Below are 22,110 nucleotides of genomic sequence, written 5' to 3'. Positions count from 1 at the left end.
ACACGTGCATGTACTGGCTTGCACGGAGATCACAAACTCTCACACTGCAGAAAATTTGGAGCTATTTATCGCAGGTTTCATCGAGGAGCAGGAACTTCCAGCCCACGATACTGTGCCGATCTTCGTCGTTAAATATAATGGAAGGGACTTTACTTCTGCAGTAGCGCGGTCGTCCTGCAGTGGTTTGCAGTGTAACCCTTGAGTTGTGTGTCAGTGATGCCAAAAGATAAGTGTCAGGGTTATTTCAGCTCTGTGTTAAGGCCAGAGCGGTTGTGGCTATATACAAGCGAAGCGCCAAGGCCCGAGTGCGGCTTTAGGAAATCTAGAGAAACATGCAGCTGGAGCCTCTCGAGGTTATACAAGACGTCCCGACGAGAGGGAACAGTGAGCGTGCCATGATGGCCAAGGTCGTGAAGCTTCGTACATTCACCACTGTAGAACTTTCAGAATGTGACGCAGTTCCAAACTTGAACGCAAGTGAGTGGAAGCTTATGAATGCAGCAGTGCAAGTATTGAAGCCACTTGACCCTGCCACAGCTGAACTGTCTGAGAACGAATATCCCACGTTGTCACAAGTCATTTCCCTGTTGCAGTGTACCGAGGTGGTTCTAAACGTGTTTCCGAAGGTGGTGAGGTAGCATTGCATGCCTCAAGGCTTTTACGTAGCATCAAGACGAGGTTCCTTGATATCAAGACGCCACGTCTTCCTTCAATGGCAATGTTGGTCGATCCTATATACAAAGATGTTTGTTATGCTCAACGACCCGCAAAGCAATGGGTGTTCACTCTACTCAAAATGGCAGCAGAAGAGACTGCCAGTTGATCAACATGGTACAGCAACAAGTGAGAACAGCACCTGCTCTGCAGACCCATCAGGGGATTCAGTGTGGAGTGCGTTTACACACTTCAGTTCGCGAGCACATCATCAGTTAAGGCATACAATCTCGGGTGAGGTTGCGGGGTGCTTGAGGGCCCCCCTTCGTTCCCGGTCCGAAGACCCTCTTTTGTGGTGGAAAAGCGAGGGCAGCCACCTTTACCCAACCCTTGTTGCAGCTGCCCGTACATATCTTTCGATACCAGCCACCCAGACAAGAAGTGAAAGGATTTTTTTGACTGCAGGAGCTTTTGTAAGCTGCAGAAGGGAGCACATCAAACCCCAGCATTGAAACAGCTAGTGTTTTTGCGCGAAATTTGTAGATTTTCGTAAATAATAGTTTTTTTTACATTACTCGAATAAATCCCAGACTTTAGCCCTCTGCAGTTTTTTTCTTTACTTGCTACCATTAGAAGTATTCGCATCGAAATTATTCGAGAAGAATTACTATTCGCTTCCAGTTCGCTTTGAACCAAAAAAGTACTATTCGCACAAGACTACTGTCCATTAATCATCGCCAGAGTGGCAAAAAGAGTAATGAGCACGTTACGTCAATTCTGTGTTTGAAAAATGTACTATCACTAACCCAGATATTGCGCATTGACATCACCAAAAGATAAACAAAGTGCACCTCCGCAAGCTGTCTCTGAGTCACGACGTGAATTCCTTGACTTTTCATTTCGAAATGTAGGCTGCTATTGGGGAGTCCAGTCCCTGACGTTATTTGCTGGTGCCATATGTTACGCATGGACTATTTGCATCGAATCAACAATGAACGAATTTTACAACCTTGCCATTTCGGCCTTTCTGTGGATGAGTCTGGAAGGCTGGCATCTCGGAATGTGACGAAAATTGGGCCTGGTCACATGGCAGAAGTGTAGGAACAGTTTGGGGCAATCGCACGGAGAACCCGTGTTCGACGAATACAGGAAACTGTAATCCAATCTTTCAAAACTCTGACCTCTGTGGCGACGCCAAATTTTCCTCACGGGTGTTTCTGTTTATATGTTACTTGGCGCGTTTTTCTCTTACTTCCCGAGTAAGTCATGACGGTGAAAACGCTCTCTGGCCACGCTGCTGTCGAGTGGTCCACTCCGAACGTGTCCATCATGGCGACGAAGAAGAAGCCAGCGTTGATCTGCGTGGCCAGGTTGAAGAAGGAGGCAACCGCTGCGGCCACAGCGAGGCCCCATTTTTTGTCTAAGTGACTCTGCTGTACATACAGGGAGCAGCGTCTCCACATTGAGGGTTTTCTTTCAAGACTTGGCGAGCACACAGTGAAGACACCATTTCTCCAGCTGCGAAAAAAGCAAACAGGGAAAAATTTTTACAACAAATGCTGCCTTCTCAGCGGAATGGCCACAGAAACCTGGCGCCGTATTCAATAAACTGTCTATTTTCCGTTGTGGACCCACTTCACGTCCATTCTGTCCTCTGTCAGTGGGTAGTCAAATATAGCTCTGGTTTTTGAGCGTCTGGGGCAAGCGACCCGGCCATTGGGTGGTCGGCGACCGGACCTTACCATTGGCTGAAATTGGCCAACCACCAAATGGCCCAATGGCTGGGTCGCTTGCCCCACAAGCTTGACAGCCACGCCGGTATATCTGAGTGACCACTGACAAAAATCCAAATGAACGTGAAATGAAAAACTGAAAGTATACAGCTTTTAGTATACGGCCTTTGTAGTTGCAAAGAAAACAGTATAGAGGGTGCAGAGGTCCCCATCACATCTTCGCCACGGTGGAAGGCGAAATGTACTAGAGATTTTCGAAAAGCGTTTTATTTTGGTGCCGCGTGAAAGCTCGCCTTGGTTTGTATCTTTGGACTTTAAACGCGAATATTGGGGTCAGAACGACTGTTTTCTTTGACTTGAGGTCGTCAGAAAAAAAATTACAAAAATAAAGAGGTTAACCTCTGTGAAAAAGGCTCTATGATAGAAATTCCGTCGAACGGATACGGGACACGCCGCTGGCGTGGATGCACGCAGAGAAGAACTGAAGCCGTACAAAGAACACGTCGTATAAAGCAGAAACAGCGCTTTGAGCATTGTCGTGTCCGCTAGCTCTCATGTCGTCATCTTTCACCTACTAGCACAGCTTTCCATCGCTAAAAAAAGAATAGACTTGAATGCAATGTATAGCCAGAAGCTTCCCACAGGGAGCCTCGGGGAGTTTCGTAGGCGGAATACACATTAGACATTATTTATTTCATCATGAAATTGTACAACAACATAAGCAAACAACTGTTGGGCCCATCCATAGTCAAAGCTAGTTCAGGCCCATATGGTATACATGCGTATGTGTAGCAGCGATCAAGACAGAATTGAACAATCGCGCACCGGTTACAATTCAATCAGAATGAGAGGAAACATACGTCGATGCAGGAATAACACAATATGACTATAAAGACAATAGCAACATGGACGCATTGCAACATACCTAATTGATCAATTAAAGATACAACCTTTTTACGGAAAAACAAAGTTGTTGGCAGTCTTTGCGTCTATTGGTAAGGTGTTCCATAACTTTGTACCGTAATACTGAATTAGCCGTTGACCGCATGTGTTTCGAGTAACTGGTAAATTAAAGTTTATGTTAATGGTATTTCTAGTGTTACATGTTGGAATCACAAACACGCTAAATGGTAATGAGTGACTGTGACATATTATGTTATTGACTAAAATGGAAATTTTCATTTGGGATGTCAGCGAGAAAGGAAGAATTTTCAAGGTGCAAAATAAAGGACTGCTGGATTCAAACGCACCGGAAAACGTGATTATTCGTACAAGTGGATCCAAATAAGTTTTAAATGTGGAATACCATGATTCGCAACAGTGTATGATATGACAATGAAAAATAGAGAAGTCAATAATTTTTAATACCGAAATATCGAAACATTGTCACGCCTGTAAGAGCCCATAGCACGCTGAAGATAGTTTAGAACACAAGTTATCAGTTTACGGTTTCCAGTTCAAATTACTCTCTAGCGTAATACCTTGAGGTCTAGAAATATTACTACCGCTTATTCATTGTTATGGAATGCTTCGTTTATATGCTGGGATAGCTCTAATACTCCTGATGATGTAGAGCGACAGGTTCTGAAGCCGTGTTGAGATTCAGTGAAAATTTGTTTATATTCAGGTACTCTTTTAATTGAATAGAAATTACCTTTCAAACACGGTATTAATTACACTCAGTACAGAAATTGGTCGGTAGCTGCCAGGGTCATTAACATCACGATATTAATGTATAGGAGATACTTTTGCCATCTTTAGAATGGCGGGGTATGTACCGCACTCTATATCGCGATTGAATATGGCAGTAAGCACCGGACAGAGCAGGTCAACTTTATCTTTTAAAGCCGTAACAGTAATGCCGTCATGTCCAGCGGCCTTGTTTAACATTCATATCAGATAATACACCTTGTACTTTAATATCTTCTATAGGTTTGACAAAATGTGCTGTGTAATAAGGGGTAATTAACATGACATGCCTCATGAGGTATACAGTAAGCTAGAGCTGGTCCAATCTTAGTAAAGTATGTATTGAAGACATCGGCTTGTTCAGTGTGAATTCTTTCAGGAGCAATAGGCCTTTTCACAGGTGTAGTAATGATGTCATTAAAAACATCCCACATCCTTTTTGAATTAACCTGAGCTTTTTTGATCAGTAGTGTGTTGAACTCATTTTTTTCTCTTCCGAATCATTGCGACAACAGAATTACGGGAGCTGCAAAACCGTTGTAAATAATATATATTTTGTTTTTGTTTCTTCCATTTGCAATACCAAGCATATTTCTTCTTAATGGCGTTTAGTATGGCCTTTGTCGTCCATGTGCATAGCGGCTGCTCATACCTTCGATCATTGTATGTAGTGCATTCAGAAATGACAGTGGAGTGGGTAGTAACAAATTTATCGCATTCGGTATTATTGTCTACAAGGATTATATCTGAGGTCGTTGTGATTCTTGTTGGCTCAGAGATTTTATTCTTATAACTATACGATTGCAATAGCAAAGAGTAATCTGTATTCAGGTCTCCATAAGTGTTGATATTGAAGTCACCGGCAATTATTACAGAATTATATTTTCTGATGTTCAAAGCGGAAAGAATGGTCTCCGTAACACTGTAAAACGATTGCAAACTTGAACTGGGTGGTCGGTAGACTACGCCTATGACAATGCCTGTCGACAGTGTGATAGAAAGCGATTCAATGTTACTATTACTTACTAGAAGTTGAGGCATTTCAGTGAAAGTTAACTCCTGTCTAATATATAGGTCACCTGGTGTTCTCAGTTGGCGCGGGAAGCTGTCGGCAACGAAGTGTATCGCGCAGGCTAGCTTTCCGCTTTAAATCGCAAAAAAACTCTCTCTCAATTAGGACTGCCGTTTACTCTTCCCGTCCTCCTCTCCTTCGGAGCAACCGTCAAAGAGCATGCCATTAGGCAGGTGTGTCAGCTTCTTCACAAATATATTATTTAAACCGGGAGATTTTTGTGTAAACTTCTCGATGCCTTTACTTTCGTCTCAAAATTATTTTCTTTCCGAATAATTCTTTAAAATTTATTTATTAAACCCGCACCGTCTTGTTTCCTCGATTTTCATTCCGATTTCCTCAAGATCTTTCAAAATTCGTGATTTTCTTTCTCTCTCAGAGTACTCTATATTTTTGAGCCGCTTGAGATAAACCTGGATGAGTTTTTTCCTGTTTGGATCTGCACCAAACCCTGACCAATCTCCCACCGTGAGTATGTGCCATCGTATTTGAGGCAACAACAAGAACGACAAAATCGAGAAATAAGCGCCAGTGTGCACCAAAGCGCTAATCTCTTAGCCGTCCAGGAGCACGAGTATATCCTACGAGAATCGATCTTCGAGTTCAGGAACTACCGTGGGTGCCTTTAATCACGGTCGGTCACTGTTCGCGCTGTCGGGAGGTCTTCTTCGCATCGACTGCCAGCGGCCTCGCCCTCGGAGGTTTCTGACTTTAGTTTTCCCGGCGGGGGCTTGGCGACCGTCGCTGCGCCATCCAGGAGGAGCTTTGGGGCTGCGGCGAAGGTCGGCGTGGAGACGGAGACAGGGACTGTCGCTGGAAACTTGTCGCCATGCGCTGCTTGGCCACGTAATCCTTAATCTCCCGGGGCTGTTGACCTAATGGGGTTGGGGAGGGGGGAGGGGGGAGGGGGGGGGCAGATCACATCGACGGGAAAACGCTGCAGTCCACGGTGTCGATATGGGCACTGGCGATAAGATAGCCGGGTTCCCCGCAGTGAAAGCACAACGTCGCCGATTCGGGGCACACCACAGGTCCGTCTTCGGTTGGGTGGTCGTCGATTGTCGTTGTACGTGTCGAGGTTTGCAGAAAACAGTGAGTCGTCATTGGACGGAATGAACGGCGCCGAAGAGGGCGCAGGACATCGCAAGGCTTCAGCATACGTTAGCCGACGGTACTCCGTGGGAATCAGCGGACGATAACGAAGGCCTAAACGCTTGGACCGCTTCGCGGACGAGGCTAGTGAGGGGGCCGGCCGCCAGCTGGGGAGCACCGAAAAGCGTCTGGAGCTCTTCACGCACAGCGGAGCGGATCCGGTCGCGGAGAAGATCAGGGTTAGCCCCGAATGCAGGAAGCGGCTCTGTAACCGAAGTGGCGAGTACTGGCCTGTCGTAGCTATTAGACCGGCGCAGAAGCTTCTTCTCCATTGTGACTGATTCTTTAAGGAACTCAGCAAGAGTCCTTGGTGGACTGCGCACGAGGCCAGCGAACAGTTGCTCTTTAACGCCGCGTATGAGGGAATTCACCTTTTTCTCTTGTGGTGTAGTTGGCCAAAACTTGCATGACAGGTCGATGTGTGTGCCTTGATAAACGCCAAAGGCCCGTGCTCGGGAGGTAGGCCATAGTTTCCCCGGCTAGCACGGTGCACAGGGGTGTCGACTAGCAAAGGACTGGAGTCCAGTGTATGCGGAGAAGTATGGGATATATACAGCGATCTTTACCCAGCGCCTCCACCAAAATATGTCACGGAAGCCAGAGCGACAATATTCACAGACAGAAGACGGACAAAATTCGGCAGCTAGCCAGCGCGATACAATTCGTCGTCGACAGCTTTCAGCGTCACCCGAGAACACCAGGTGGCAATATAAGGCAACACCTCCGCCATGTCATGGCATATGTCTTGAGTTATATAGAAAAAATGATAACCAGAAATCGGGATGTGTTCGCTCTGTACAAATAAATGAGAGTATAAATAAGGGATATAGTTAGTGATGGCGCAAATAATACTGTCTTCTATCAAGGGTGAAACATAACCTTGCCCAAATACACTCCCGTTAATCTTTTACTGATCGCCCGCGAGGTGTATGACTTTAGAAAAAGTTTCAGGTACCCTGTGAGCACCTCGGGACGAAGGGGCGTGTGTTATGGAAAGTACTGCACTCACGCACGACGTACGCGACAGAACGAGAGGCTGCAAGCATGAATGAACGGAATCATGGAATTATTGAATAAATTCTACTCTACTGCTTCACTTCGCTCTACTTCACTCTACTGCACTTTAAAGGCCCCTTCAGGTGATATCGCAAAAGGAGTGGTTTACTATATTCATCAATAAAAATATGAGTCACTGTCTTGAAGTATAAGTAGTTACAGCATCTAAAAATGCAGATGGGCGCGTGATGACGGCGATATCGGTGGGGAGGCAATTCCAGTCCACAACAGTTGGGAGAAAAAGGAACCTGAAAAAGTTGTAGTACGATACAGAGGCGGGGCAATCTGAAACGAGTGGGCAGTGCGGTTAGATGTGCAGGTCGTAAGGGCAATGTAAAATGTTGATTAACGGAGGTATGGAAAAACTTGTGGAGCACCTCCTCCTCGTCTACCTTGGCAATCATTAGAGTAAGCGTTTAAATAAAATTTGGTAAGTCATCAAAATGTGACCATCTCGGACGTTTTTTTCAGCCGCAATCCAGTAAAAAAATAATATGCTCAAGTGAAACTTTTCTTTGGTCTATTTTGTTCATGATGACAGTAAAGTAAAGATGGCGCCGATGGATTTACTTCAATGTTTTTGTTGGTTATCGGATATTATTTTTCAAGCGGTTGCCTTTTATCATTATTGATTCTTAAGGGTATTTTTGCCTTGGTCGTGCGTGTTCGCTTTTTTCTGTTGGTGTAGCGTAATTAGCTCGTCTGCCCTGCTTTGTTTTTGTTGCTCCTGGATGGCCTGGTTAAAAAAAAATTTCAGTGAACTACTCCACATGCCTCGATTTTTGTATTTTGTTTGCTAATCAAATATACTGCGTCAACAGAGATTCTAAAAGATGACGATAGATTGTCGTTTGTAGTTTTATTTCATCTGCGATACGGCTTGATTGTAGTATAAAAAGGCAGGCTTGACGCGAAATAAACTGAGTTGCAATAACTGGGGCGGATCCTGTCGTTTGTGTCTTTTTTGTCCCCGTCAGCCGCGCCGTCTTCATTCCACTTCAGATTAATATGTTGCTGCCTGAAGATGAGAGGAGATTGGCCAAGGCTACGCGTTTTTAAAGGGAAGTGCGTATCTTGGTGTATGTTAACGAAAAGGAAAGATTAACTCGAAGGGTATTTTGTGGCAGCTTGCGCGTGTTCCGACGGCGAAATAATTTACCTTTCAGTGTATCTGGGTCAAAGATGTATCGTTTGGGTTTGGGCATCTTTTGTACAGAATAAGTTCGAAGAAGCAGGCAGTGGACTCTTTTTTCTTCTAATGTATCGGCCAGAAAAGGACGTCTTCGTTAAGTACGAAGCCAATGTGGGTTTTATTAGGGTGAACTTGTGCGAATCGGAAAGATATTGTAGTTTGATCCTTTAGAGGATGAAATCAAGGTGAACTCGGCGTTCTTTCTTGAGGCTGGTAGGTCGACGCTCTCCTACAGGGAGCGAAGAAGTGCGAAGCCTCGCAGCTGTCTTTTTTTTTTCAAGGCTGTGGCTGAACCGTTCTCACAGTAGCCAGTTTTGCCTGCACAGTTCATGATACGATGACTTGTGGGGTCCTCCAAGTACTAAGAGTTCCCGTAGAAATGATTAACTTGAATCAAAGGGAGTCGCGAACGGTATTTATAGCTAGCTGCGCGTCCAGCTGAATTGTCTCCAGTCGGAATTTTCCGATACCAACAAGAGTAAACTGTGAAACGGAGTGGCGCTGAGGTGTCTCAGAGAATGCATCCATGAGGTAAGTCTGTCGGGGGTTTGAGCGCCATCGGTGCCTCGATGGACGAATAGAAACCACAGCTCGATTAACGCAGCTATGGTTGCAACTCGCGCCGCGTAGAACTTTCATGATAAAGGAAATAATGTAAGTTCCGCCGACTAGCGCCACTTTGCTAACGGTAGCTTACACAAACGTGGAAAAAAAAGACGTAAGTTAAAGGCGCTTTGCTGCTGTTCGTGTACCAAACTTTGGCTTGGTAGGCTTTCTTGTCGAATTTTGTATCTCCAGAACTTTTGTACAGGCCCGGAGAAAATTTGGCAGGACGCGCGAGCGTTGTTTGAAGTGCGTTTCTGCGACTCCTGGCGGCGTGGTCCCGGCCGTAGAGGCAGCGCTAGACGATGATTGGGCGAATGCACGCTCACCCAGTCAATTCTTAAACGATATCACCACAGCGTCGAGCAAACGGCCGTACGGCACTCTGTGACGCAGCGGAGCAGCAGAACAGGATGAAACAGGCAAGCCCTTTGCAAGTATGTGAGTAATCTCCTATTTCACCGCCTCGCTGCGTCGCAGGCCGCTGTGCAGCCGTTTTTTCTACATTGGGTTTTTACTGCTAGCGGGCTGGCCAAGAGCTGGCGCAACACGCGGCCGCTTGCGCGCCTGATCACTTGTCTCGAATGACTCACTGCTTGTTCCGTGACCGAGCACGGGCTCCCGCTTCTCTGCTTTAGGTAACTCACAGTCCGCCAAGTTCGACGCGTCGCCTATCGCCCACTATGACGGTGCGCACGTGCGGTGCCCTCAGGGCCGGATTAAGAAAAATGGCGCCCTGGGCTAATGCGCATGCAGGCCCCCTTTCCCTATACTGACCCCCTCCGCCGTATGTCGCCTGCTATGCTACTGGAAATATGCCATGCTTCATTTTAATTCCACCAAAATTTAAAAGAACGAAGTGCGATCAACGGGATTATTATTATTGTGATAATTATAAGGAAAACAACAAAACTGGCTTGAAAAGCGTGCTGTTGTAAACACCAAAACTTATGTTCACTTTGTGATTATTCTGCATTCTGATGTCAGCAAAAGCTGGGCTTTAAGGAAAAGTTTAGTGCACTCAAGACGAACAAGAACGTGGAAAAGACAACACAGCTCAGATGTCGATCCTTCTGAAGCTAGGCTTTGTTTGCATCACTAAGTTTAATCCCGTGAGGAGATGCATGGTTGTATTCAAAACATTCGTTATTAAAATTCAAGCATCAGACTGCAGTAATCGTTATACACGTTACTCTCTATATATGCACTAGATATATACAGTACTTAAGGCAATACAAACACCATAAATATGCACTAGAATACAGATGAAAGTTGCCAACTGTAATTACAAACCATTATTTGAAAATATTTTCGTTAAAGGTAAGACAAGCAAGGACGACAATAAATAAACGTGGCAGTATCAAAAACAACAATAATACAGTTCCTTATAAGCATGCTAAATATCCCAAGAAGAACAGACGCATATCTTGAATTGCACTGCTCAGCGTTTCATTGGCAACTTGGAGACTGGGAGGCGACACAACGAACTTATTGGAACTATTCATGTAATGCGCAAACAGTCCTCTTTTAAAATGACACCTTTTGAGCCTTCGCTTTGGCGAAATCAGATATAGTCTGTTCGAAAGATAGATTGCGGAGGAGGTCACTTTCAATGAACATGATAGCAAGCGAGTTCACCTTGTTGTCAAGGGGGCTCGAATGAAGGCGATTTTTTTATCGGCGACAATTTGGAAAACGAGCGTTCAGTCTCACAGTTTGTCACGGGCATGCTCAAGTACATTCGCAAAACAATATAAAGGTTCAGAAACACATCAATAAGCTTTATTTCTTGCAGCAACTTCATTATTTCCAGGAGACCCTTGTCCTGGAACACAGAGTTGTGCAGAAAGTTCGCAAACTGAACGATTTCAGCGGAAAATGCTGGTTCCAAATGATTTCTGTAGGTTTTCACCAACTTCTTAGCCTGCTGTGCCAGAGAGGCCTCGCTCCCAACTTCTGTCAGCAATTTTAAGAATCCGAACCTTTCGCAGAGTTCAGTGTAGGCAGCCTTTTGCACTCGCAAAGCAGAGCCTATAGACTGTCAAGTACATTGTAGGTCTCTACGATAAACTTTTTTTCTACCTTGTAGCGCACTATAGCTTTTTCCGTCCGGGTGCTTACTCAAAACGATGCATTTGCCCTCATCATGAAAACATTGATTGGTACTTAGCGTGCGCGCCCTCTCTTTGAAGGTATCAAAGAGAGGTCGCAAAGAATTAACAAAGCCTTCTAGAGAGCTCAGCAGGTCTACAGCAGTTGGAATGTCTAGGCCTGGTTTCTGAAGCGCTACGCTCGTTTTGTCAAAGCGCTCCAAGATATGACTCCAGAAAATCGCCGTGAATGCAGTCTCTAGCTTTGTAATTTTCTTGAAGAGAGAGTGCGCTTCGTTCCTAGTGTCACCGTTTTCTTCCTCGTTGTTTGATATAGCTTCAAGGCAACAAAAGACTACATTGAAAATTTTCAGAATGGCCTTATATGATTCAGCGTGTCTTGACCACCTGGTCTGGGAGAGAATTTTCAAAACAAGCTACTGGCCATTTCCGGCCATGCTGTCCAAAAGATACCTCCATCGCTTAGGTGAGGCAGCAAAGAACACATACAGTCTCTGAATTACAGTGAAATATTTGACTGCCTCAAGGCAACTGTCAACGCTACACGCGCCAACTAAGTTCAGTAAATAGCCAGCACACGGGACGTAGACTGCCAATTCGTTCAGGTGTTTGATTTAAGCTTGTAGTCTTTTGTATTTTCCTGATATATTACTCGCATTATCATAAGCTTAGCCCCTGCAATCATCAATTGAGATGCCATTGGTCGTCAAGAGGGACATCACGGCATCTAAAAGATGCAAGCCGGTATGCGATTCGATTGAAACAATTCCAAGAAATCATTCGTACACTTTCCAATATAAATAGCATCATAAAACAACTGACAGCTGATCAACGCGAGTAAGGTCTGGAGTCGAATCAACAATTAAAGAGAAGTATTTTGCGCGTTTCACTTCGCCAACGAGAAGTTCCTTGACAGCTTTTGCCATATGCTCGGATAAATTCATCACAAATGGTTTTTGACAGATACGATGGGTGACCTTTTCCTTGGTTTCCATAGCGTTTGATGTGCCCCTTTAGAAAGGGATCAAATTTGGCAATGGCCTCAAGCATTCCCATATAATTGCCATTTCTCGGTGAACCAAAAATCTCCTCACTGCCCCTAAACGCTAGGTTGCGCTCAGCTGGAAGCTTAACTACAACGACCATGCGCTTCAACACCTCTGTCCAGTAAGCGGTCTCAGTGACAAGATGCTTAACCAGCTCCTTGCCAATTGTGCTGCTCGAGTTAGAGCGGGTGAGCCATGCTGCCACGCAGTTCCGGTGCTTGACGCTATTTTCATGTGCGCAAACCTTTTCTTCTGCGCTTTTCCAATCAGAAAAGCCGTGCGGGGTGAAAGCGCTGGGGTTGCTTGAAATCGAAAAAAAGTTTAAACACGAAACAGTAAACGGAACCTTTGTACCCCGAGTACATTAACCAGTGTCGCTCGTACGCTTCTCCATTTACAGCCTTTCGCAAGAAAAGATGAGGGGACATATAGCGTTTCTGAGTTTTGTATTGCCTTTCGGAAGACGGAAAATATTCTGCCCGATTTTGAAAATACAATGGCCCTTTCTCAAGGCATACACTCTGAAAGCTGTCAGTAATAACGTCCGGCCACTTAGCAGCGTCACTTCAGAGAATCTCGCAACATACCTCTTGCTATGGGGGTGTCTGTAGTTCTCTGTTGCCACAACGAGAAGCCGTCTCATTCGTCCTCTCGAGGCACACTTTATGGGTGGGAAAATGATTATTTGAAGCCAAACTAACAGGAAACAAGTGAGTCGATTTTTGGAGTGTTGTTTCCTGGCGCTCGTCAGTATAAGGAGGCTCATCGGGGAAATTTGGCACCTGTTGATACGCAGTAGCAGAAATCGGGAGTGACGGACCGTACACCTGGCGCGCTGTGGCAGGAGCCCGGCCGAGTAGCATAGACGTTGCAGACTCAGGAACAGGACAGGGCTCGGTTAGCGTCGACTGCTCAGAAATATGGACGACCGAGGTTGGCACCATTTTGACAGGATCCAGACAACCAAGATGAGTCAAACCTTGCTTCTTGCCAGGAAACCGTGGTGATGGAGTTGGAAAGTCCTCCACAGAAGCACAGTCGGTACTATTGGGAGTTTGGCACGGACTCTGGGTAGAGCGATCACACTGACCCGCGGAAGCAGCATTCGGTAGGTACTTTGTCATCTTTGGTAGCTTCTTTTCACGCTCTTCTTTTTCTAACTTCGCCTTTCGTTTAGGCGCACCTCTTTGATGCTTCCGACCGAGCATTTTCGCATGAATGGATGCTAATTGTTCACCGCACCGGGCACTTCGTGAGTCCGGCGCGACCGCAGGTGTCCAACGGTGGCCGTCCCGATGACTGGCGTACGCTGCCTGGATGGTCCGTGGCTGGTCGAGAGTGGCGCGTCACCCGGGAGCTCCTCAGCGGGCGAGCTTATGCAAGCTTAACCGGCGGCTCGGGGCTGAATCGCAGCCCACGATCAACTTCCTTTCATAGACGCGCGCCGCGTTTGTCTAATACTATAGCGCCAAAGCAGGCGTTCACATACGCATAGAGTTCATTGTACAAATTCCCTCCTCCGTACAAACTCACTCCTTCTCTCGTTCCGGTCTCGTCTTCCTATTGGCTAGGAGCAATCGTCTGTTCTGGGAGGTTCTCGATTTTTCTTCCGCCCCGTCGACGAAGGGGAGAGAACGAATCGGAGAGGGTGAATCCTAGCGCGAGCGAAGTTACGCGCCCTCCGTCGCCTCTCAGTCATCTTTTTCTACTCCTTTCTGTAAAGTTCGGCAGCCGGTCTGACCTACTTTTTTCCGTCGAGCGCGCGCGAGGGTGCGAAGCCACTAGGCAGGAATGGGCCCTGGAGACAGGCCTTTGTGTCCAGCTCTCCAACTTCCCCCTTCACTCTTCCACTACCCTAGCCCGAACAGTGACAGTTCCATGCCCCACAGCACGCGGACAAAAACACGTGTGACGTCTTCTTTCTTTTCCTGCCTAGACTCTGCCATTAGACTCATCATCATCTGCTATCGGACTCATCCTCCCCCGACCAAATTACAATCGCGGTAAAGAAAACTCGAATGGGAGGCACTGTTGGGTACTTCAGCACATCCTTTCTATAAGAAGGACAGCGGAGGAACTATTTGAGAGGTGGAGGGTGGCGTGGTGGTGACGAGGGGCAAGGGAGATTTAGGTAATCATCCCACATTACATGTTTGAGGTGTTTTCCCCTTGCCCCTCCTCTCCAGACACCACTCCACAGACGGACTTACAGGAAACCACGAAAACTCTTCCAAGAAAACGCACCTTGCTTCGTAATAAAGAGGGCTCGCCGGGGTGGCGGGGGATTCCTGTTTTTGCAGCTCGACAAGCTCTCCTCAAATGATCAGGTTAAACGGAAGCTGTTACATTAGGCGGGGGGCCCCGTCTGCTCGTTCTGGTTTTCTCGCTTCATACATGTCGCTCGAAGTTCCGTTGCCCATGATTCCATATACTAAGCAGGTTAGAATAAATGGGCCCCCTTCTCCTACTGTTCGATGTGAGGCCCTGGGCTGCAGCCCCCTTAGCCCCCCCCACCCCCTTAATCCAGTGCTGGGAGCCCTCCGCAATTGTTCAATCCCGAGCTTTGAGTTCGGAATTACAGCGTCTCGAGCCATGCCGCCCTTATTCCGCGAAGAAAACAAACTCCCGTCGACTGCACACACCCCTGTTGATTGTGTGACTCGGCTAATTCGGCTAATACCTGCAACCGGTGCCTGCCAAAGCGGGATAAACACAGACGAACGTGGCCTAGGCATGAAGTGTGCAGCATCTACGCTGGAGCCCCCATGACCCTCCTTTGATTACGACTACCGAAGAGTTAAAATGACAAGTGCATGCTACTGCGCTCCTCCCTGAAAAAAGGGGTGTGCCAGCCCCTAAAATATAGGACAGGTACTGCCTCATTTTAAGCAAAACGCGATCCTCGAACCGCGCCGTGTGTCCGACAGATGAATGGCTGTTTCGGTCATACGCTGTAGACACGTAGACAGCAGATCCCTGGTCACCTTGCTCCGGCTGACCAGAATATGGAGACCTATAAGCATGTTGGATCTCAGACACGAATAACTTCCCCGTCTAGGCGGCCATCGCTAGATGTGTTCACGTGACCAAATCCTGGTCGCTGTGGTGGCACGTATGGGGAGGTGAAATGCGAAGAACAAAAAAAAATACTAGTGTTTTGTGCGATGTTAGCTGGTGCTGAAGGATTCTAGGAGTTAGAAACTGGCCCGGAACACTGCACTATAGCGTTCTTCATAGCGCACGTGAAGCTTGAAGACGTCAACCTCGGATACGACTGCTACTTCGGCACGTGCAAGAAAATACAGATGCCGCTTGCCTCGGTCAAGTCTACTCGCCGGGTGGAGTGAATTTGTCTTGTTACGTGTTTGGAAAGATAGCTGACAGCAGATAAATCAAGATTGCGGAGTTTTAATGCGTTATCATTAGTAGCCCCTGCCTCAAGAAAAAACTAAGGGGACGCTTAAGTCACCTTCAGAATGGAATGCGATAGGACAAGATCTAACATTTGTCACAGCTTCTGGTCAGCTTGCGTTAGTTTCTTTGTGATTTTAGGTCCATTAACCTCCATATTCAGACTGCTAGTGGCCGCAGCAGGTATTAGCTACGCTGCGACGGTGGCGACATTTGCATACATCACATTTGTTTCTTATTCTTGACGTTGGTTCTTTATCTCGGTTGCTGTCTAGAAAATATATGGTGCTCCCGATGGGTTGGGCAGGTTGTGATGATGTCACAAGGCCCTGTAACCCCTCTCGACCATCATTAATTAAATTACCCTTGCCACGGAATGCAGGTTGCTCAATATCGAGGGGAAATTGCCACTGTGAGCATGTTCTTTGACGCCACAGTGTCACGGGACATCGCTCGACCAATCAGCGACTTGCATCTGTCATCGGCAAGGCTTTGGTGCGACGACACTAATGCTATCGCATTAATAGTGTCTGGCGTAGTGTTGCGCACACCTTCCACCTGCCACAGTTGGCAGGTGTCAAAGTGGTGAGAGAAATCCTCCTCTTCACTCCTAGGGAAGAGGAGAGATAGGCCGGAAGGTGGCTGCTACTGGAAGAACTCTTCTAGAAAGTGACTTGCAAAATAGACAATGACTAGTAATGACTATGCAAGACTGATGATGACAAGTAATGACTACGAAAGATTCCGCAAAAATGAAGAGGCTAAGAATGGATTAGCAAAGCACACAGTAGAGTTGCCCAGCAAAGTTTAGCAAAGAGTTTTTAATGAGCAAAGACATGACAAAGGTGAGCAACAGAAGAGAAGCAATCAAAAGCAAGGAGGAGACCTAACGCTAACGCATGTCACCGCATAGTTATAATTAAGCGCCCCCATAGTTTTTCAGGCCCGCTTCATTAGGCCAGTAGCGTTTTAAATTCTGCCCCAGAAGAGAACAGCGTGGTCCGACTTGAAACTTCCTTCTCCCTGGTCAGCAGGCCCCTGCTGAAGTTTTTTCTAACGACTTGCGGATGCGGATCGTTTTACCTCGAAGAAAGCTTCACACGTACAGGCCATTGTAAAAATTTGAAGCATGCCGATAGCAATTTACCGCAAGGTGTAATCTTCGTTCATGATGATAAATCCAGGCGCTCACAAATAACGACCCAGAGGGGACACAGCGCTTACTCGCAATAAACAAATTTTTTATTCAGAGGCCTCTATATATACTACAAAAACCAAAACATACCCAGAGTAATCGCACGCCACATGCCGAGCAGGAAAAGATTAACACGCGGTTTTCAGTCGACCTTACAAAAAACTTCTCTCCACCAGACAAGCCAACTGAAGGGTCACTAACACATCTATGCCCTGCTTCCGCGATATGATAGGCTTCAACTATCTCCCGCGTTACGCGATCTCGGTGACGAAAAAGAACACATGTTTGGGAAAAAAGGGGAGAACATTTCTTCTTGCGCTTGCTGCAGTAAAGAAAATGAAGTACCATATTGTTTGAAGTGTTACGTTTTTCCAAATCTCCGGCATGCTTCATAAGCCGCACATTCAAACAAGGACCACTCTGGCCTATGTACAATTTTCCGCACGACATGGGGATCTTGTACACTGTGCCCACTTTGCACGCGACATACGGTGACACATGCCTGACACCACATCCTCCTTTTCTTTTCTACGCGCCCAGCTCCGCCTTAGCTTGAATCGCAGGACATACCGTTTATAGTTTTTTGGGAGCCGAAAACATGCCATACCTGCCAGCAACTTTCTTAATCCCGTGTGAAAGTCGGTGCACATACGGTACTACCACAGGTTTGCTGTATTCTCCTTTTTCCCCCGCCCTTAACCCAGCGAATAACCTTTTCGCTGGCTCTGCCGGTCACGTGATTTGGATATCCGCTGTTAATCAGTCTTTCCACCTGATAATCGACACTTTCCTTGATGCGATGGTGGCAAGACTTTGATGCAGCTGACTTTAAACACGAGACCGCGATTCCATGCTTGATGAGCTTCGAGTGTGCTGACATAAAATTTAACAGGCCTTTCGTGGAATGCGAATGGTAACTCCAACAAAGATGGTCTGGTTTCTTAATAATTCGAAGGCCCAGAAACTGCAACTCCCCTTCATTTGGAACCTCGTGGGCAAACTCGAGGCCCATACTACAATCCTTAAACAATTTCACTGTCTATTAGCCTGCGTACGAAGCTGTCATAGTAATCGACGATGATTAAGTAGTCATCAACGTAACGAAACGCCTTCCGAAACAGACTAGCTGAATTCAGATCTACCTTCTTGTCAACAAAGCCTAAGAACATGCTACTAAGAGCAGGAGCTACCCTAGACCCAATGCACACCCCTGCGCGCTGCACGAAGAAACGGTCACCATAACCAATCACCGTAGACTTCAAATAAAACGACAGAATTTTTAGGAAGGATTCAAGGGACACACCGCACCTTTCAATAAACACCTTTTCATCATTGTCGCCAGTGATGCATGAATGGACGCACCTCATTAACACGTTGTGCGGCATCGAGTAGTACACGTCCTCCACATCTATGCTGAGGAAATGGCCCTGCACGGGGTTTTCGTCCATCAGGTATCTGACCACGGCTTCTGAGTTCTTGATGCTGTATGGGTCATCTGTCTTCAGAGATCCTATATTGCTCTGTAAATACTTTGAGACGTTATCCTGCCACGAGTTCTTCTCCGAAACGATGCAACGGAAGGGCATATCTTCCTTATGCGTCTTCAGGCTGAAGAAGGCTTCCAGATGGGTTGCCGAGGCTGCCTTCACTGAAGACGCTAGACGTAGAAGGTTGTGGCTCTGAAGAAGTGTCACTGTCTGCTTCTTCACAGCGTGCGCTCTGAATTGCACTCCTTTAAAATTCTTGTCAACCGCCCCACTTGCCTTTTCCTTGAACGTGCCGGTTGGCATGACGACGAACACTCCATCCTTGTCAGCAACCAGCAGCCGCATGTCACGTTCCAGCATATATTCAACCAGCTGCTCTGTGCTCCCGCGCTTCCTTTGCTTCTCGTTCGTCCTCTGCAGCACCGAAAGGCACTCGTCCGCGCATCTAGAAAGAAAGTCGCTAGAGACGCACCCATACACGGACATCGAGAGAGCGAGATTTTCCGCGGGATGAAGAACGGGCCCAAAACCAAACTTTGGTCCCAGCTGTGAAACCTGCCGATGTTCCGCTGAAACAGGCTTGTTCCCTAAAACGATGATATTGCCTTCTTTCGTGGACTTTTCCTGTCAATGCTCAGGAAGCCTGGGTCTTGCCAAATACCATAGGTACTCTGTCTTCATGTCGGTTGTCGCATGTTCCGCGAGTGGTCCACGACAACCGACAGCAAAGTGTCGATTATAAGGTGGAAAGACTGACTAACAGTGGATATCCAAGTCACGTAATCGGCAGAGCCAGCGAAAAGGTTATTCGCTGGGTTAAAGGTAAGGGAAAAAAGGAGAAAAAAGAAGAATACAGCAAACCCGTGGTAGTACCGTATGTGCACCGACTTTCACACGGGATTAAGAAAGTTGCTGGCAGGTATGGCATTCGTGTCATTTTTTGGCTCCCAAAAAACTATCAAGGTTATGTCCTGCGATTCAAGCTAAGGCGGAGCTGGGCGCGAAGAAAAGAAAAGGAGGATGCGCTGTCGGACATGTATCACCGTATGTCGCGTGCAAAGTGGGCACAGTGTACAAGATCCCCATGTCGTGCGGAAAAGTGTACATAGGCCAGAGTGGTCGTTGTTTGAATGTGCGGCTTATGGAGAATGCCGGAGATTTGGAAAAGCGTAACACTTCAAACAATATGGTATTTCATTGCCGTGACTGCAGCAAGCGCAAGAAGAAATGTTCTCCCCTTTTTTCCAAAACCTGTGTTCTTTTTCGTCACCGAGATCGCGTAACGCGGGAGCCTATCATATCGCGGAAACAGGGCATACATGTGTTAGTGACCCTTCAGTTGGCTTGTCTGATGGAGAGGTAAGTTTTTTGAAAGGGCGACTGAAAACCGCGTGTTAATCTTTTCCTACTCGGCTTGTGGCGTGCGATTACTCTGGGTTTGTTTTGCTTTTTGTAGTATATATAGAGGCTTCTGAATAAAAAATTGTGTAGTTGCGAGTAAGCGATGTGTCCCCTCTGGGTCGTTGTTTGTGAGCGCCTGGATTTATCATCATGAACGTATACCAACTAGCTCAGTTTTCTGCCCTGTTGCAACTAATCTTTGTATTGGTTGCGATTTTTTGTTAGGTACCTAAGGACACCTAGCATAGAGCATTACATGTGAGATGGACTTGAAAGCTACAGGATTATGCCCTTGGTTGCATACCTGATGTTGATGAGGTATAAGGTGCAGGGCGTGCCGGAGTCACTTGCCAAGAAATGGTTGGCGTTGAGCATTCTTAAACTTCACTTTGGGGTTGTTAGAAATCGTGAAAAACCAAAAATGCGCTTGGAAGAACAGCTAGTTTTGACTTGTTGCGCCTACTGGCCGATGACACTGGGCCACCGAGGTGCGTCGCCACCCTTCCTTAAACGCCAGTGTGTGGAGGCGTCAAAATCGAGGGCTTCGCGCAAAACCCAGGGCGTGAACGAAAAAAAGAGAAGTCAGAATGAGGAAATCTCTTAAAGAATACCTCCGTTTACTCAGAGCTGCGACAGCCAAGCGAAACCACAATGCAACAGCAGAGAGCAAGCCGCATGGCTTCGACCCAGCGCCCTAATAATAATAGGGAAGGGGTTCGGAAACGCCACATGTCGCTTCATTTAAAGTAGGTTTTAGAGATGCCAATTTTTCTCCTCTATTATATTAAACTTGCTTTGAAGAGTACAATGGAAACCAGCGAAGTGAAACTTACAGTGTGTCGCCTGCTTCCATGACGGGAGATGCAGCTGCAATGTGCTCCGTGAAAGACAAACAAGATGAAATAGACAGGCTCGGCGGGATCAAAAGCTCCCACAACGTTATCGCAGCTGCAGTTGGGTCTATGATTTCATCGTATAGAGCGACGTCAGAGCAATCCTATGCTCGGCCTACGCGTTGCATAAGTACTGCGCTCTGACTGGGAGACCTAAGTTTGTTCGGCGGCGCACCAAATCATCCTATATATATATATATATATATATATATATATATATATATATATATATATATATATATATATATATATATATATATATATATATATATATATATATATATACTTTTTTTCTCGACATTTCACTGACGCTCGGTAACCCGCCCTTCGTGGCGTAGATGGCAGGTGGTTGCGTGTGTGTGTGACGATCTCATTTTTTTTATTTTTTACCCCAAAATAGGAGAGCTAAAGACCGCACCTTAAATTTTCTTTTTTTTTGTCGTTTAGAATAAAAGCTGTTGCTGCGACACTTCGCAAGTTGAGCGGCACTTTCTGGCATTAAGACAGCAGCCTATACGCAGCACTACACATTTTTCTCTCACCGGTTTTAATTTTTTATGCAGCGTGCGTTTTGTACCAAGCATGTTTGCCTTTGAAGTTTTTGAAACGCAAAACGTCGTTTGAATGTCCATGTGGAGCATATCTTGCGGACTGATCACCTTTTAAACATATACATGTACGATTGGCCTGAGCATCTCTCCTGTCATTGGCGTGGAAGCACAAGGTTTTTAATATTTTATTATTTACTTACATATACCGCTGTCATGAGCAGCAAGGCACTGGAGCAATGAGTTTGGAGTGAGTGAGCGGAGGAGAGAGTTCGCGGTGCCTCTGAATCTACCAACGTCATCTGAGGTAAGGGAGAGATACGGAGGATTCCTAACTGTCGCGCTGTGTTGCTAAAAAAAACAGAACCTGTGGCCTGGTGATTTGTGACCACTCTGTACAAATGCCCCGCAGTTATGTATTTCGTAGATGTTTCACTTCATTTCATTTGGTCTCCTACACAGTCATGGCTTTTCGCTGCTTATATACGGCCCCTTCTGTCATATGATTACTCAAGTTTTGAGTGAGTGTCTACTGCAGTGTTGTGTAGTTTGTAGTCCCTCATCCCCGTTTTTCGCGTTCATTATTGTATTTGGTATTGCAGCGCATATAGAGTTTAACCTCACAAAGCTGCATATCTCCCGTTGAGAGACAGCGTAGAGAAAAACTCCGGACTCAATTTCGACCACCTCGGTTTCTTCAACGCGCACCGCCATCGCATCCCACATGGACTTGTTTGCCTTTCGTCTCCAGCGTAGTGCGTCTGCCGCGGCCTGTATCGGCAAAACGTAGCTCGACTCAGTAGCTGAACGTCACATCCACCAAGTCACCGCGGTGGGTCCAAATGAGCCACTTTCCTGCTGTCAGTA

General features: G+C 46.4%; 1 protein-coding gene across 1 annotated transcript in view; it reads right to left on the bottom strand.

Moving 5' to 3' along the window:
• The window catches only part of LOC144119155 (monocarboxylate transporter 2-like), a 42,318-nt gene extending 21,552 nt beyond the window's left edge, over positions 1-20,766 (bottom strand). Inside the window, exons 1-2 of the mRNA XM_077651856.1 lie at positions 20,636-20,766; positions 1,907-2,172 (exon numbers count right to left, since the gene is read on the bottom strand). Coding sequence (XP_077507982.1) covers positions 1,907-2,172; positions 20,636-20,655 — 286 coding nt within the window. The 5' untranslated portion in view covers positions 20,656-20,766. The remainder of the gene's footprint in view (positions 1-1,906; positions 2,173-20,635) is intronic.
• Positions 20,767-22,110: the final 1,344 nt, after the last annotated feature.

The sequence above is a fragment of the Amblyomma americanum genome, chromosome 2 (assembly GCF_052857255.1).
Source record: "Amblyomma americanum isolate KBUSLIRL-KWMA chromosome 2, ASM5285725v1, whole genome shotgun sequence".
Taxonomy (NCBI): domain Eukaryota; kingdom Metazoa; phylum Arthropoda; class Arachnida; order Ixodida; family Ixodidae; genus Amblyomma; species Amblyomma americanum.
The sequence above is the reverse complement of the archived record's forward strand: the minus strand, read 5'-3'. Positions and strand labels throughout refer to the sequence as shown.